General features: G+C 41.8%; 2 protein-coding genes across 2 annotated transcripts; both read left to right on the forward strand.

Moving 5' to 3' along the window:
- The first annotated feature begins 345 nt into the window (after positions 1 to 345).
- Positions 346 to 13,165, forward strand: LOC127763128 (uncharacterized). Its single transcript, XM_052287748.1, has 17 exons — positions 346 to 756; positions 1,525 to 1,643; positions 1,788 to 1,833; positions 2,079 to 2,151; positions 2,233 to 2,290; positions 2,570 to 2,665; positions 2,962 to 3,079; positions 3,524 to 3,790; positions 4,141 to 4,242; positions 4,420 to 4,777; positions 4,868 to 4,981; positions 5,163 to 5,794; positions 6,013 to 6,206; positions 6,716 to 6,938; positions 7,536 to 7,655; positions 8,398 to 9,162; positions 9,548 to 13,165. Exons 1-17 carry the CDS (start codon positions 661 to 663, stop codon positions 12,626 to 12,628), a joined length of 6,462 nt encoding a protein of 2,153 aa, XP_052143708.1. The 5' UTR covers positions 346 to 660; the 3' UTR covers positions 12,629 to 13,165.
- A 612-nt stretch (positions 13,166 to 13,777) lies between these two features.
- Positions 13,778 to 17,393, forward strand: LOC127763139 (zinc finger CCCH domain-containing protein 19). Its single transcript, XM_052287760.1, has 3 exons — positions 13,778 to 13,994; positions 14,928 to 15,038; positions 15,269 to 17,393. The coding sequence occupies exons 1-3, from the start codon at positions 13,893 to 13,895 to the stop codon at positions 16,997 to 16,999; spliced, it is 1,944 nt and encodes a 647-aa protein (XP_052143720.1). The 5' UTR covers positions 13,778 to 13,892; the 3' UTR covers positions 17,000 to 17,393.
- Positions 17,394 to 17,405: the final 12 nt, after the last annotated feature.

A 17,405-nucleotide genomic window follows, 5' to 3' on the forward strand; every position in this document is an offset into this window, starting at 1 on the left:
TACAATAGTTAATACATTTGTTGACATATATATATATATATATATATATATATATATATATATATATATATATATATATATATATATATATATATATATATATATATATATATATAAAATCAGATAATCCACCATTCAGTTGAAAATGACTAAAGTCTAAAATGGCAATTTTATGTAAAAGTAGTTGTTTTTATGGAATGCATTAATAATGCCACCTGCAAGTTAAAATTAAAATAAAAGAAACATAGTTAGGGACATTTGAGAAAAACATTGCATGTATTAAAGTAGGAGAATGAGAAGGGAAGGAAAATGCCGCAAATAATAAGCAGGTAACCTGTTGATGATGCCTAAACAGTTGGTGCTTGGTGCCTGGTAAAGAGGAGGAAGAAGAAGAAGAAAGAAGAGGAAGGGGACACCACACCACAGGTAGCACTCGAGGAGAGGAGAGGAGAGGAGAGGCGAGGCAGAAGGAGGCAGAAGGAGGAAGAGGCGGCAGCAGCATCGGCGGGAGGCTGGCTCCGGCGCGAGCACAAGCTGGCTACCCCACGCTCCTCCCACCACCTCAGCACCTCCGCGGCGCTTGCAGCCGCGGGGGTCTCCGTCTCCTACCCACCGCCCCTGCCCCCCACTCCGCCCAGTGCGGCGCCCACGGCGCCCGACATGGGCGCCGGCGGCGCCGCCAAGCAGATCGTCGACTCGCTCCTCGCCCGCTTCCTCCCGCTCGCCCGCCGCCGCATCGAGACCGCGCAGGCACAGGTAACTCCTCTTCTCTCTCCTCTCGCCTCGCCTCGCCCGGAATTCCATCACCAGATTGGGGCCTGCCTCTTCCCTCCCTCACGGATAAACAACGGGATCGGGACGGACTCACCTCCTTCCTTCCTAGGGTTCACCCCCCTTCCAGATCGCCCTTCCGGTTCCGGCTCCACACTCTGATTTGTTTTATTTCTTTCCTTCACCCTCTTCATCTCACTGGAGCCCCAATTCACTCCTCGAATTGGATCGATTGCAGGTGCACCACCTCTTCCAACCGCTTAGGCCTAGGGATTTCCCCCCATACCCTATGTTCAAAGTACAATTGCTCTATGCTGCCGCTTCTATCAGTGCTCCAAATCATTGCCATCCCACCATTGTTATTACTGCTACTTCCTTCTCTATGAAACTGCCTCCTCATGCGTGTCCATTTGAATTTGATTTGCTTGTGCTGCGACATGCCCACATTGTTGAAAAATGCTCAAAATCGTACTCCACCTTTGATGGTCTCGTTACTTCACATGTGTGCTCCACCTATAATACTGGGTCATGTTTCCAAGAGCACGATGATGTTTCTCTCAATACTACTTAGCTCAACTGCATGGAGGAACCTTTCTACCTAGACATTCTCTTGTTTTCTTGAGGCATTATTATTTTACCTGCCAGATGAACAACTTCAAAATTGATTACTAGCTTATATCATCAGGGCAAATGTTATTACTATTACAGAAAATACATCTGACACTAAATTTCTTTATTTTTGAAAATGCACAGGATGGGCAATACCTCCGTCCATCTGATCCAAGCTATGAGCAAGTATTGGATTCACTTGCCATGGTTGCTAGGCACACACCTTTGCCTCTTTTGGAAGCTCTTCTTCGGTGGAGGGAAAGGTATGCTTATTCACCTTGACTTTGAAAGCTCTAGCCCTATCCCTTAATGCTTCCCCGAAATCATTATTGAACAATGCAAATATGCAATGAGTTCTCTGCACTCCCTTATTTATTACTGAACTACTGTTCTTCACTGTCGCACAGTGAATCACCAAAAGGCGCACATGACGCATCAACGTTCCAAAAGAAGGTTTGTCGTTGATTGCCCTTGCCCTCTCCTTTTCAAGAACCACTTCATTTTCGATTGTAACTAACTATTAAGCAGCATCAGACAGGCATTCTTGCACATATAATTTCTCTATTATTTCATAGTTGCAAATAGTTGCCAGCAGGGTATTTGATCCCTGATCTCTCAAAACTTTTACTCCCATAGTATTTTCATTTGCGTACTCTCGTCTAAAAATCCTCATGTCTGTTTTCTGACCCCTTATCCAGCTTGCTGTCGAGTGCATATTCTGTTCAGCCTGCATTCGTTTTGCTGAGTATTGCCCACAAGAGGGAATAACAGGTTGTTATAATATTATATTTTGACTTATTTGCACGGCTACTTTCTGATGGGTTGGCTAACTAGCTGATTTATTTTGTCTAGAGAAACTTTGGATTGGCCTGGAAAATTTTGTATTTGATTGGCTAATTAATGCAGACAGGTGAGGCATTACTGCCTTTTTTTTACTTAGGTTTTCTCACATGGTAAATAAAACACATCCACGCCTGTGGTGCATCTTAAATTTGTTTATATTTGGCTTTGCATATCATCAAAACAGCACATCATGTGCAATAAATATTTGCTTTCTTGTTTCTTTCAGCTTGTGCCAAATTTCGCGAGCCTTGTCATTATGTTAGATTTTGTTTCTTGATTGCCAGGAAAAAAAGACTTTATATTCTTTAGAAGTTGAGTTTCTTACCAACTTCCTTACTTTCTGCAGGGTTGTTAGCCAAGTAGAGTATCCCTCGTTGGTTGATTTGCGAGGTCTCCTCTTAGATCTTGTTGCCCAACTTTTGGGAGCTTTATCTCGTATCAGGTATGCTCTATAATTACATGGAACATGGATAAGGGGTGTGTGCGAAGGAGGGAGGCCATGTAAAAACTGTCACAATATTATGTGACCTTTTTTTTTCTTGACAAGGAAACTGCAGGGGAGGCCCCTGCAGTTTAATTATATATAATATATTGAAGGAAAGGTTTAAATAAAAGACATATGTGACCTCTTTGTCCATGTTACTTCAAATTAGGGAGGGAAGGAGGCCATGTAAAAGCTGCTGCACTGTTATATGACCTCTTTGTCTATGTTACTTAAAATTCTGACGATTCATACAGGTTTAGTTCTGTGACGGAAAGGTTTTTCATGGAGCTTAATAGTCGGCGTAATGATGCGCCTCTTTCTAGAAGTGATTCACTCAGCATTATTAATGGGATGCGCTACCTTAAATTGGGGGTACGATACAAAGATCGCTTTATTATTTTAATTTTCTGTGCCAGTTCATAGTGAGTTGACAAGTATTTAAAGTGCATGGCAATGACAATCTGATTTATCTTGGCATGCTGTCTTACAAAATTCCAAATGTTCTATCAGGTAGTATGGTACCACTACCATGCTTCAGTTACAAGTCCACTTTCACTGGCCAAAACATGCTCTGATATTAGCACTTTGATGAATCTGAATCATCCAAAGTTTTTACTTGTGTACCACTGTACATAGAATCCCAAAAGTACCTTTTGGTTTGCAGAATTTTAATTTTGTTAAGAAAAACATATCTACATACACAAGAAGTAACTTAACTGATACTCTATTCACTCCATCATCTTTGAACCAATGTACATAACAATGCCATTCAGTTTGAATTGTAGTTATTACATACTTAAGAATTTACTTTTTCAGGTGAAGACAGAGGGTGGACTGAATGCCTCGGTTTCTTTCATTGCAAAAGCAAATCCTCTAAATCGTCCTCCCAACAAAAGAAAGAGTGAACTGCAACATGCTTTGTGCAACATGCTCTCAAGTATACTGGCCCCGCTTGCTGAGGGAGGCAAACATCATTGGCCTCCTCTGGGTGTAGAACCTGCATTGTCACTTTGGTATGATGCTGTTGCTCGAATAAGAGGCGCGCTCATGTATTGGATGGATAAGCAGAGCAAACATATTGCAGTAAGTCGAGGATTTGAAATTTAATGTTATACATTTTTTGGCATTTGTACAAAATATTGTATACCTTGATTATTTTTTTTGTTATTGAATAACTAGCACATACTTTATTTACTTCTTTATTTGTTAGCGAGCATGAGATATTAATGATGCTGGACTGGGAATTCGGAAATTGATCTGTCAAATTGAAATTCTAATGGAATTTTCTGATTTTATGCTTTGTAGTTGAATAAGGCAATAAACTTCACTTTCTATCTTATCATCTTGGTGACTGTATTATTTCCTTTTTTAGACATCATTAATTACTGATGCCTTGTGCAATTTTAATATTTAGTGCTGAATCTTCATCACAGGTTGGATTTCCACTTGTAACTCTTCTACTTTGCCTTGGTGATTCCCATACGTTCAACACTCACTTTTCTCAACATATGGAGATCTTGTATAAGTATCTCAAGGTGATTTTTTGTGCGCACATTTGATCATATCAAAGGCCTATCATATTTCACCACCTAATATTTTTTTAAATGCTGTACTCATTGTACTGATTGTAAACCATGATCCTGATTTCTGAAACTTATATTCTTCCTTTGTGCTGCATGAAGCCTAATGATGCTTAATTGCTTATTACGCAGGACAAGAATCACCGATCAATGGCATTAGATTGTCTTCACAGGCTAGTGAAATTTTACTTAAATGTTTATGCAGATTACCAGCCTAGAAATCACGTGTGGGACTGTTTAGATAGTGTGACCTCTCAATTGCTGACCGTTTTGAAGAAGGGCTTGCTGACACAAGATGCCCAGCATGATAAACTTGTTGAGTTTTGTGTGACCTTAGCTGAGAGCAACTTGGATTTTGCGATGAATCATATGATCCTCGAGTTGTTAAAACCAGATAGTTTAAGTGAAGCAAAGGTTGTTGGTCTTAGGGCTTTGCTTGAGATAGTTGTGTCTCCATCTAACAAACAAATTGGATTGGATGTTTTCCAAGGTAACACGGTTTTATGAACTGTTCCATTCTGTTTAATCTTAAGTATTTTCTGAAAATATTGTAATCAGTATTTTTACTCTTTAATTTCAGAATATGGTATTGGGCATTATATTCCAAAAGTAAAGTCGGCGATTGAGTCGATTTTACGATCTTGTAACAAGGCATATAGCTTAGCCCTTCTTACATCATCGAAAGCTACTATAGGTATGCTGCTACTTCTCATTGTACAAGGAAATATTCAAATTATTTTCTATTACTTTTTTCAATTTATTTTCATTCATCTTTGGAAACTATTGATACTTAAAATTGTGTCACGTGATGCAAATACTCATTCAACTTTCTATTTTCCCCTTTATTTCATTATTTCTAACATTGGTATTTTCAGATAATGTAACAAAGGATAAATCTCAGGGATCACTCTTCAGATCTGTGCTGAAATGTATACCATACTTAATAGAAGAGGTGGGACGTAATGATAAAATGACCGAGATTATACCTCAGCATGGTATAAGTATTGACCCTGGTGTTCGTGAAGAAGCAGTGCAAGTGTTGAACAGGATTGTACGATGCTTGCCGAATCGTCGCTTTGCTGTATTGAAAGGAATGGCCAACTTTATCCTAAAACTTCCTGATGAGTTCCCTCTTTTGATTCAAACATCACTGGGACGATTAGTAGAGCTCATGCGCTTGTGGAGAGTATGCCTATCTGAGGAACTTTTGGCAAAAGACATGCAAAATGTTAAGCGTTCTAGTCTAGGAGGCGATGCACTACAGAGGTCTCCTTTTCATAGATCCAGGGATGTATCTGAATTCCGTGCCTCGGAAATGGATGCAGTTGGTCTTGTCTTTCTCAGCTCTGCTGATGTTCAAATAAGGCTTACTGCTTTGGAGTTATTGCGATGTGTTCGAGCGCTAAAAAATGAACTCAGGGATTACTCGGCAAATGAATGGGGTGACAGCAAACTGAAGCTTGAACCAGAACCTATATTTATTATTGACATCATAGAGGAAAATGGGGTTAGTTTTTTTATATATTTTTCTGTTTGTTTGGATTTAAGTTTCTTTGAGCTGGACTGTTTGAAATGAAGTAATTTTGCTGGGAAGAAAAGAAAGTAAATGTTTTCAGCCCTCCAAAATTCCTGTCCCAGTTGGGCCTTAAGAATATCTTTGGCTTCTAATGTTATCATTGAACTGTTTCCCATGCTTTATGACTATCTGTCTACATAAATCCACAGGAAGACATAGTTCAAAGCTGTTACTGGGATCCTGGGCGACCTTATGATCTGAAGCGCGAGATGGATCCTGTTCCCTTGGATGTGACTCTTCAATCCATTTTAGAGAGCGCAGATAAAAGCAGATGGGCCCGTTACCTCAGTGAGATTGTCAAATATGCAGCTGAACTTTGCCCAAGCTCTGTGCAGGATGCAAGGCAAGGACTCTGGGGGTTTCCTGAAATCTTTCTGTGTATTATGATTTACTTTGTGTCAAGCCTCCCTTTTATTCCCCTCCAATAGCAATCCTGACTTTCCGTTGTTGAATTCAAATTAGGCAGTGTCTTCACTGCAGTATGTAAGTACTACACTAAATTGGCACTTAACCAGAAGCTCGTAATATGAATACAATTATGTGTCATTGGGATGTTAGAGATCTCCACATAGATGGACTGATGGAAGTTGACTAGCTGAGAGACTAGAGACATTTAACAGAGATGCACACCCTTAATTTGGTTTATTCATTAACCGTAACTCAAAATATGTAGCTTTCTATGGATTGGGTACATTAAGTCATCTTCCAGTTGATTGCCTATTTCTCTAAGAGCCGCATTTTACATGCACCTTTGCTATTTTGCTAGGTCTCAATTTCTAGACAGTGGTGCTCTCTGCATTCATTTGATAATTTTGGGCATCTTATAATTGACTTTATTTCATGACTCCGCAGATTAGAGGTTGTTAGGAGATTAGAACAGATCACTCCGGTCGAACTAGGTGGAAAGGCACAACAATCACAGGATACTGAAACTAAGCTCGATCAATGGCTGATATATGCAATGTTTGCATGTTCTTGCCCACCTGATAGCAGAGAAGAATTTGCCCTCAGAGCAGCCAGAGAGATCTTCCATATAGTTTTCCCATCACTGCGCCATGGTTCCGAATCATATGCTGTAAGTCATGTGGTTATATATTTCCAAATGTTTAACTTGCCTTGCATATGACCATACACAATTGCATGTTTATTATAGCTTGTTCCTCATTCTGTCTGTTAACATTCCAAATGTTCTGAATCAAATTAACATTCCAAATGTTTCCTTTTTTTTTCGTTGATTGTTTTTTTCTTTTGCACAAAATCTGATTTGTTGAACTGAAACCCCCAACACTCAATTGATAACATTGGTAAAATCTTTTCTGATTTTGTAATGTTTATTTGAAATGAAAACTAATGTTTTCTAAAGGTTGGAATTGTAGTATACTTGCATTACTTATAGCTTTGAGTGCACAGGATATGCAAAGTACAGTTTTTGCCATAAGTCATATGAACTAAATGATGCCTGGCATGCCCGTGCAATATTGACATGAAGCATTTAATGAAATTATGCAAGCGCCTTAGACTAGCATGCTTAGGAGATAGTGAGCTAGCCAAATTAATGTCATTTTTCTGTGTAGCGGTTTTCCACTAAATATTTAGTTTCAGCATTGGTTAGTTGATTATGGATAAAGCACTCTAATTGTTTTATCTTTTGCGGTGTTTTCTGTATCTACAGCTTGCTGCTACAGCTGCCCTTGGGCACTCACATCTGGAAGTATGTGAAATCATGTTTGGTGAACTTACATCTTTCCTTGAGGATGTATCATCAGAAACAGAAGCAAAACCAAAATGGAAGGTACAGCAGATTTACTTTGTTCCAATGGGCACTATATCAGTTCAGTGAATTAGTCCACACTTTCTCTGCTGTGGCCATCTTCATTTAAGGAAGGGCATTTATTGCATAGATCTTTCCATATTTCTGGAAAAACTGACTTTTGTTTTTCACCTAAAATACCCAGCCTAATTCAACCAAACTGATCACTAATCCATGGTTTTAAGCTATCATCCCAGTTTCACTAGCTTATTTTCGTATCGACAGATCTTATTGATCTTTCTCTATTTCTTAATATACCTTTGAGACTGTGACTTGGTAGCAACTGCTTAACCTGTATATTTGTAATTCACATGTCTATTTTCCATGGTAGCCTCTTTACACAATTTTCCACAAGAAGGTACTTTGCCACTTTTATAAATCTCCAAGTACTCCATCCGGTCAGGAATACTTGTAGTTTTAGACATACTTTCACGTCGAACTTTAGAAACTTTGAATATCATTATCTTTTTACATTCTTAAATTGGATATAGGAGAACCATGTATGTAGATTTGTCTCAGAGAGTACTTTCATGATATGGAAATTTATTGTGTTATATAAACATAACATATTATATTCTCAGTGGTCAAAGTTACACTTGTAAGACTGTGTTGATGTCCAAAACAGGAAGTATTTGTGACCAGAGGGAGTAAACCTTTCATTAATTTCCTCAAATAATTTGAAATTGGTAGTGCTAGCAGTGACCAAATGTGTTTTTCCCTGCAGAATCCTAGGTCCCGCCGTGAGGATCTGCGTACGCATGTCGCAAACATACATAGAATGATAGCTGAGAAGATTTGGCCTGGAATGCTTAGTCGAAAACCTGTTCTCCGTTTACATTTTCTAAAGTTCATTGATGAAACATGCCGCCAGATCCTGCCACCATCTGATAACTTTCAAGATTTGCAGCCTCTCCGATATGCACTAGCATCTGTTCTGAGATATCTAGCTCCAGAATTTATTGATGCAAAGTCTGAGAGGTTCGACAGCAGATTGCGTAAGAGGCTTTTTGACCTCCTCCTTAGCTGGAGTGATGATTCTGGCAGCACTTGGGGACAGGAAGGCAACAGTGACTATCGCCGTGAAATTGAGCGATATAAAGCTAGCCAGCATAATAGGTCAAGGGAATCACTTGACAAACTTGCATTTGACAGGGAAATGGCTGAGCAGTTGGAAGCTATCAATTGGGCTTCAATGAATGCCATTGCTTCTTTACTATATGGTCCATGCTTTGATGATAATGCAAGGAAACTGAGTGGTCGGGTAATATCGTGGATCAATAGTTTGTTCATGGAACTAGCTCCAAGAGCACCTTTTGGGCATTCACCAGTTGATCCCCGAACGCCATCATATTCAAAGCACACTGATGGGGGACGTTTTGGAGGAAGGGACAAACAGAAAACTAGTCACTTGCGAGTTCTGTTAGCAAAAACTGCATTGAAGAATATTTTACAGACAAATTTGGATCTGTTTCCTGCTTGCATAGATCAGGTAAGTTTTGCTTCTTCTATGAACAAGCCAACTATTTGCGTTGTATTTATATTACATTGAATAGCATTTGTTTAATTAATTACTCATGGTGACTTTTCTTCTCAAAGTAGCTCATTTAATTTGGTGGTATGCTATTAGTTACTACTTTCATCCTGCATAACTTAGGATTACGCCATTTCCTTTTTATCCCCTCTAATCATCCTTGTTTTTCTTCTTGAAGAAATTCATCCCCTTTTAGCAAGGTTAGGGATGCTTCATATCACAATAACAGTTTCTTGAATTAAAAAGTTCTCAAGCTCTTCTCACTTCTCAGCATCCTTATGTTGACAGTTTAATTTGTGCTTGCCATCACCTGTTAAATTTCGACTATACCTATCATTTGCAGTGTTACTCTCCAGATTCTCCAATATCAGATGGGTATTTCAGTGTCCTTGCTGAAGTATACATGCGTCAGGAAATTCCAAAGTGTGAGATCCAGAGAATTTTGAGCTTGATCCTCTACAAGGTGGTTGATCAAACAAAACTGATCCGTGATAGTGCCCTTCAAATGTTGGAGACACTCTCTCTCCGTGAATGGGCGGAAGATGATGCTGATGGTGTTGGGCATTACCGGGCTTCTGTTGTTGGCAACCTGCCAGATTCCTACCAGCAATTCCAGTACAAGTTGTCCTCAAAGCTTGCCAAGGACCATCCTGAGCTCAGTGAGCATCTATGCGAGGAAATCATGCAGCGCCAGCTTGATGCAGTGGATATTATTGCTCAACATCAGGTCCTCACATGCATGGCTCCTTGGATAGAGAATCTCAACTTTGTTAGACTAAAAGAATCTGGTTGGAGTGAGAGATTGCTGAAAAGTCTTTATTATGTGACGTGGAAGCATGGTGATCAGTTCCCTGATGAGATTGAGAAATTGTGGAGCACCGTTGCAAGCAATACTCGTAATATCATTCCTGTTCTCAACTTCTTGATCACCAGAGGGATTGAGGATTGTGATGCCAATCCATCAGCAGAGATTACTGGTGCATTTGCTACCTACTTTTCAGTTGCCAAGCGTGTTAGTCTGTATCTTGCTCGGATTTGCCCACAACAGACCATCGATCACTTGGTCTGTGAGTTGTCTCAGAGAATGCTTGAGGATGATGAGGAACCAGTCAGGCCTGGAAAGGTTGATACTTCTGCAAATGTCGTGTTAGAGTTTTCTCAAGGACCTAGTACCTCCCAGGTGGCAACAATAGTTGATAGCCAGCCTCACATGTCCCCCCTGCTTGTCCGTGGTTCCCTCGATGGTGCAATCAGGAATGTTAGCGGAAACCTAAGCTGGCGGACATCAGCAGTTACTGGTCGAAGTGTATCTGGCCCACTGAGCCCATTGGCTCCTGAAGTAAGCATTCCAAACCCCACTACAGGCCGGTCAGGCCAGCTCCTTCCAGCATTAATGAACATGTCAGGGCCATTGATAGGTGTCCGAAGTTCAGCTGGAAATCTGAGGAGCCGTCATGTTTCCAGAGACAGTGGTGATTACTACTTAGATACCCCAAACTCAAATGATGATATTTTACATCAAGGTGGCAGTGGTGTTCATGGTATCAATGCCAATGAGCTCCAATCTGCATTGCAGGGGCACCAGCACTTGCTTTCACGTGCTGATATAGCTTTGATTCTCCTTGCTGAAATCGCATATGAAAATGATGAGGACTTTCGCGAAAACTTACCACTATTGTTCCATGTCACCTGTGTTTCCATGGATAGTTCTGAAGACATTGTGCTTGAGCATTGCCAGGATTTGCTTGTGAATCTCCTCTATTCACTTGCTGGACGCCATCTTGAACTGTATGAGGTTGAAAGCAGCGAACGGGAGAATAAGCAGCATGTCGTGAGTTTGATAAAATACATTCAATCTAAAAGAGGTAGCCTGATGTGGGAGAATGAGGATCCTACCCTTGTTCGGACTGAACTACCTAGCGCTTCACTCTTATCAGCACTTGTGCAAAGCATGGTTAGTGCAATTTTCTTCCAGGGTGATCTTCGTGAAACCTGGGGTTCTGAAGCACTTAAGTGGGCTATGGAGTGCACATCTCGTCACTTGGCATGTCGGTCACACCAGATATATCGTGCTTTACGCCCCAGTGTTAAAAGCGATAGCTGTGTATTGCTTATGAGGTGCATCCACAGATGCTTGGGTAACCCTGTTCCAGCTGTTCTGGGTTTTGCAATGGAGATATTGTTGACTCTTCAAGTCATGGTTGAGAACATGGAACCTGAGAAGGTGATACTTTACCCACAGCTCTTCTGGGGCTGTGTTGCACTGATGCATACCGATTATGTGCACATATATTGCCAGGTGCTTGAATTGTTCTGTAGGGTAATCGATCGCTTGACGTTCCGTGATCGGACAACTGAAAATGTGTTACTGTCCAGCATGCCACGTGATGAGTTTGACATCAATGGGTATACAAGCGACCTCCACAGGCTGGAATCGAGAACCACGTCAGAGAGATTGCTATCCGTGACAGAGACTGGGAAAGTTCCTGATTTCGAAGGGGTGCAGCCATTGGTGCTGAAAGGGCTTATGTCTAGTGTTAGCCATGGATCTGCAATTGAGGTGTTATCTAGGATTACCATCCCAACATGTGATTCTATATTTGGGAGTCCTGAGACAAGGCTGTTGATGCACATCACAGGTCTTCTTCCATGGCTTGGGTTGCAGCTCACCAAAGATGCATCTTCCCTCGGGTCATCTTCACCTATACAAGAGCAGAATCAGAAAGCTTACTATGTGGCATCCAACATTTCGGTGTGGTGCCATGTCAAATCTTTAGATGATTTAGCGGAAGTCTTCAGAGCATACTCCTTTGGAGAAATCATCTCCCTAGAAGATCTTTTTGCACGCGCTTCGCCGCCAATATGTTCTGAGTGGTTCCCTAAGCACTCATCTCTGGCATTTGGGCACCTGCTTAGGCTCCTTGAGAGAGGTCCTCTGGATTATCAGAGAGTGGTGCTTCTGATGCTTAAATCACTGTTGCAGCAAACCCCAGTGGATCCATCTCAGATACCTCAAGTGTACAATGTTGTGTCGCAGCTCGTGGAGAGCGCACTATGTGCAGAGGCATTGAATGTGTTGGAGGCGCTCCTACGGAGCTGCAGCGGTGTAACTGGTGGTCAAGGTGATGATATTGGATTTGGCGAGAATGGTCACGGGATGGGGGAGAAGGTTCACCAAAGCATGCTTCTTCCTCAATCATCATTCAAGGCTAGGAGTGGACCTCTTCAATATGCTGCTGCCGGTTCAGGGTTTGGGACTCTAATGGGGCAAGGCGGTGGCAGCGCTGCAGATACTGGAGTGGCCACCCGAGATGTGGCGCTGCAGAATACCCGGTTGCTGCTTGGGCGTGTCCTTGATACATGCGCTCTTGGGCGTAAGAGGGATCATAAGCGCCTTGTGCCGTTTGTGGCGAACATCGGGTAGAAAATGCAGTTGAGTGACCTATGTAAAATGTTTGGTGGCTATATGTGCTAACTGAATGAATGAATGCAGCCAATTTTGTACAGCTAGGAGCGTGATCCAGAAATCGCTGTGCACAGGTTGACAAGATAGAAGAAGCAGCACTTCCCGCCACCGAAAGACTACCCTAACCAAACTCAATTTTGACTGTTGTAATATCGGAATGTGTTTATTTATCCTGCAACCTCACAGAGGTCGCAGGTTTGAAGTATGGTTGTAGCTGTAGACTGCAATTCATTGGATGCACATACACATACATACAGCATGAGCGAGTGGCACAAACTCTTTTCTTTTCTTTTTTTCTTGGCTAGTGTGTATATTGGAATTGCTTGGTGACATCCCGAAGGGGAAGGGACTCCAGTGTAGTGTTTGATTCATTATTATTGTTACCTGTTGTGTTCATTTATGCGCGGAGACGATGTAATCTGTTTGATGTCGCTACCGTAGAGTCGAAACATCTCTCGAACAATCTAATTCACCATTCATCGTGAGAAGCTGTTATTCCAGAAATTTTGTCAGCTGTTTATGATGCCCTGTTCAGAAATTTTATACCTATCACATCGAATATTTGGACATCTGTATGAAGTATTAAATATAGGCTAAAAAATAACTAATTGCACATATCTCGATACTAATTTGTGAGACGAATCTTTTAAGTCTAATTGCTACATGACTTAATAATGTGGTACTAGTAAACATTTGCTAATAATGAATTAATTAGGTTTAATAAATTCGTTTTATGGTTTACCGACAGATTCTGTGATTAGTTTTTTTATTATTGTCTAAATACCTAATACGACACCCTGTATGATACGCTAAAATTTGACGCCTCTAGCTCTATAATTACGGACCGGTACCGTTAAGTGGTTACTTGTGGTACTGGAGTTTGTAAAGCCTGTATAGGCATATTCATTCATTCGTACTTGTACGTGCGGCAAGCAGACTAGAGTGTGTGTCAGAAATTGGGACCCAAAGGAGGCAAAGGTAGATCTGGAGTTTCTGGACTTGCATACCTATAGGGAGGGAGTGACTAGTACTCCAGTTTGGGAGCAAATGTGGGGGAAATAGCTTGATTGATGAGCTATAATAATAATAATAAGCTGAGAGAGTGAAGTGCGGTGCGGAGGCAAGACGACCACATAATAATAATAAGAGTAACATAACCAAAAAGACAAGCAGCATCTCTCTCTCACGCGCTGTTGAATCCATCCCATCCACATCTCATCCCATGGACTCCGCCGTGCGACCGCCCGTCGACGACGAAGAAGCCCGCCGCCGCCGGAGCACCGACTGCATCTACTTCCTCGCCTCCCCGTTGACCTGCAAGAAGGTCTTGCCTTTCCTTTACTTTCCTCCTCCTTTCCTTTTTCTTTTCATCCATCTTTTTCCCCCCTTCTCCTCTTGCTCGATTACCTCCCGATCTGCCGCTTCTCTCATCTGCTACACCCACCCCCTCTTTCGATCTGCCTTCCCTCCACTCTATCTTGATTTCTTTTCATTCCCTTACTTTTACCTTTGTAAGTCTTCTTGGGAAATTCTCTCTTGTAGATTAGAAAGATGCTACAACAGTAGATTCGTTTGCCCTTTCAACTAATTAATTAATTCATTAATTCATCTGTATATATAGCGTATGCGATGAGATGACATGTCCTCAGCTCGCACAAAACTTGTGTTTGTGCTAGGTTTCGGTTCTACTACTACTTACTAGGCTAAGCTCAAGGCGGGGGGGGGGGGGGGGGGGGGGGTGCGGTGCATGGGTAGGATCCTCATGTGCTGTGGTGGGGACAACAAAACATTTCGTCGCTCTTCATCACATCCTTTACTTACCTCACCATCTCACCTGCTTATTTTCTAGCTATGTGCCCAATATTAAGACAATACTCCACTAACCCATAAATATAGTTCTCTTGTCGGTCTCTCCATATGCGCCTTGCTTCAATATTCATATATGAAAACTTCCATTTTTGAGTAGATTATCATGGAGTACGTCATCGGTTCCAAGCCAGTGATTTATTTCATTTGTCGTTTCTAATGCGTTGCACCTTACTGATTCATTCTTCACCTGCAATGCTCTTTAGGCTGTGTTTAGTTCACATTAAAATTGGAAGTTTAGTTGAAATTGGAACGATATAATGGAAAGTTGGAAGTTTGTGTGTGTAGGAAAGTTTTGATGTGATGGAAAAGTTTGAAGTTTGAAGAATTATTTTGGAACTAAACACGGCCTTATTTCAATATACTGACATCATCTTTTTCCTTTACTCAGGGAAGTGAATGTGAGTACCGTCATAGTGATGCTGCCAGGATGAATCCTAGGGATTGCTGGTATTGGTTCAATGGCAACTGCGCTAATCCTAAATGCTCATTCAGGCACCCGGTACTCCCTTGCTCTCCGTTTTGTTTTTCTTCAACCAAAACTACTGCAATTATTATATGTTTAGTGCCACTGCGAAACATGCCGACACTGTAAGCTACTATATAAGTTTCTCCAATTAGCTTATTCTTGTGGCAACAATTCTTGTACACAACTGCACATGATAATACCTACTCAATCAAATACTACGAGCAACCTGGGGTTGATAACTAATAATCTTGCTCACTTTTCAGCCGTTGGATGGCCTGGTCGGAGCACTCACAACACCACGAACATCTCAACAATCTGCACCACAGGTTTCTGTGCCTGCTCAAGCTCCTGTGCCTAATCCTGCCAGTGGCACAGCCAAGCAAGGAGTTCCATGTTATTACTTTCAAAAGGGCATGTGCGTAAAAGGGGATAGGTGCGCCTTCTTGCATTTGCCACAGGCTACTGGAAGTCCTGCCCCTCAGCACACAACAAAGGTTTTTGCTCCTGCTTCTGTGCCTCATCCTCAGTTGAAGAACTCGTGGACAAAACCAAACTCTTCTGCTCAGCAGAATGCACCTCCTGCCATATTTGACAAGCCTAAGGACAGTGCTCATAATGGCAAAACTGCTCAGAAGCAAAATTTGACAAACAGGGCTGGTCACTCGTCAGGAATTATTCATGATAAAAAAGGTTCTTATATGCCATTGGGTGTAACAAAGAATTACCGACCTCCACCCTCAACTGGAGACGATTTAGCTGAAAATGGTGTGGAGATGGGTGAATTTGTGAGGGAACCTTCTGCTGGTTCTGATGTTCTTACTGGTGGTGCTGATGACAATGCTGAACAGTCACTCAGGGAAGACCGTGGTGCTTACCGTCGTACTAACGGGGAGCAGCACATTGGGATGCTTAGGCAAACTCATGATAGTTATGGATTTGAAAGGTCACACAGAGGTTCAGCTGAGAAATTGTTGTCAGAGAGTAGGTTTTCTCAGAGAGAACCTATGCCTTTGACTGCAGACAGTTCAGATTTGCGGCAAAGGCTATTGAAGCAAAGAAGGCTCAATAATCCCAGATCAGGGCAGGTCTCTGATAGACATAATGTCTATCCTGAGGATGAACGCCATGACCGTCATCGTCGGCGTGGTGAAGAGCAAGCTTCCCATGACGGTGTCTCAAGCTCTCGATTGCGTGGTAGAATAAGACTTCCAGCGGAAACAACGTTTGACAGACTTGGCTTACAGCCTGAGAAAGAGAGAGACAGAGGGCCTCGAGCTAGATTGTCACCACCAAGTCAAACAGACCTTAGAGGGAAGCTTCATGATAGGCTAAAGGCTAAACCAAATGAGGATGTATCTGGTAATGTACAAAGTTCTTTGTCAAAAGCAAATGAAGATGCTGAATCGTTGAACTTTGCTGGGCCAAAGAGCCTTGCAGAGCTGAAAGCAAAAAAGGTTGCAGGCAGTTTAATGAAGAGTAGTCGTTCTTTAACAGGGCCAGTTCGAATGACATCCGAAATAGTTACCATCAAAGACTCTTCGGACCCTGTTCTGTTTGATGGCCCAAAACCATTAAATGCCATCCTGAAGAGAAAAAGAGAGGCAGATTCTGGAAATGCTACCGATTTTGGGAGCAAACGGGAAGAACATTCTGGGGGAGATGAAGAAGGATCTCAGAATGATTTCCGAAACATCGAGGATGACATAGTTGGAATGAACACCGAGGGGAATGGAGAAGAAGCCTTCCAACCTGAAGACGATGTGGTGTATGGCGACAGCCTGTCTCCTGCGGATGACATTGCTGCTGAAGCTGCAGACGATGCGAGCAGGGAGCTGGAGGAGCAGCAAGATGTAGAGACAGCAGAAGAGTACGACTACGAGATGGATGACGTTAATGCGGCGGAGGAAAATGACTACCAGGAGTATGAAGACGAAGACGATGATTTGGAGGACGACGACGATTTCGCGCGCAAAGTGGGTGTGATGATCACTTGAAGCTGCGTTGCAGTAGGCGTGCCACTATATATGGTATGACCGAAGAATTGAAAGATGTGTTAGTATCCCTCCCAACAAGATGTTGGTCTGTTTTTCTTGTGGCGCTAGATACTTTTACTTCACTGCGCCAGAGAATTCAGCTAATAAAGTTGGGAGGAAGATAAAATTGGCTCATCGGAGAGCTTGTGTTTCAGCCAAGAGGCGGCTGCTTGTACTCTAATGTGTGGGTGTGCTCTCCTCTGCCTGCTTGTGTTGTTGTATCATTAGTTAAATCAAAATGACCTAACAGGTTACACAATGTACTACTTCTATTTATATTCATCAGTGTATAAGATGATAAAAGGCCTTGAAGCCTTTTCTTTCTGGTAGAGAATACATTGCTCTTACCTCCAGATTTAACATTTCA

This window comes from Oryza glaberrima, chromosome 2 (genome assembly GCF_000147395.1).
Source record: "Oryza glaberrima chromosome 2, OglaRS2, whole genome shotgun sequence".
Classification (NCBI taxonomy): domain Eukaryota; kingdom Viridiplantae; phylum Streptophyta; class Magnoliopsida; order Poales; family Poaceae; genus Oryza; species Oryza glaberrima.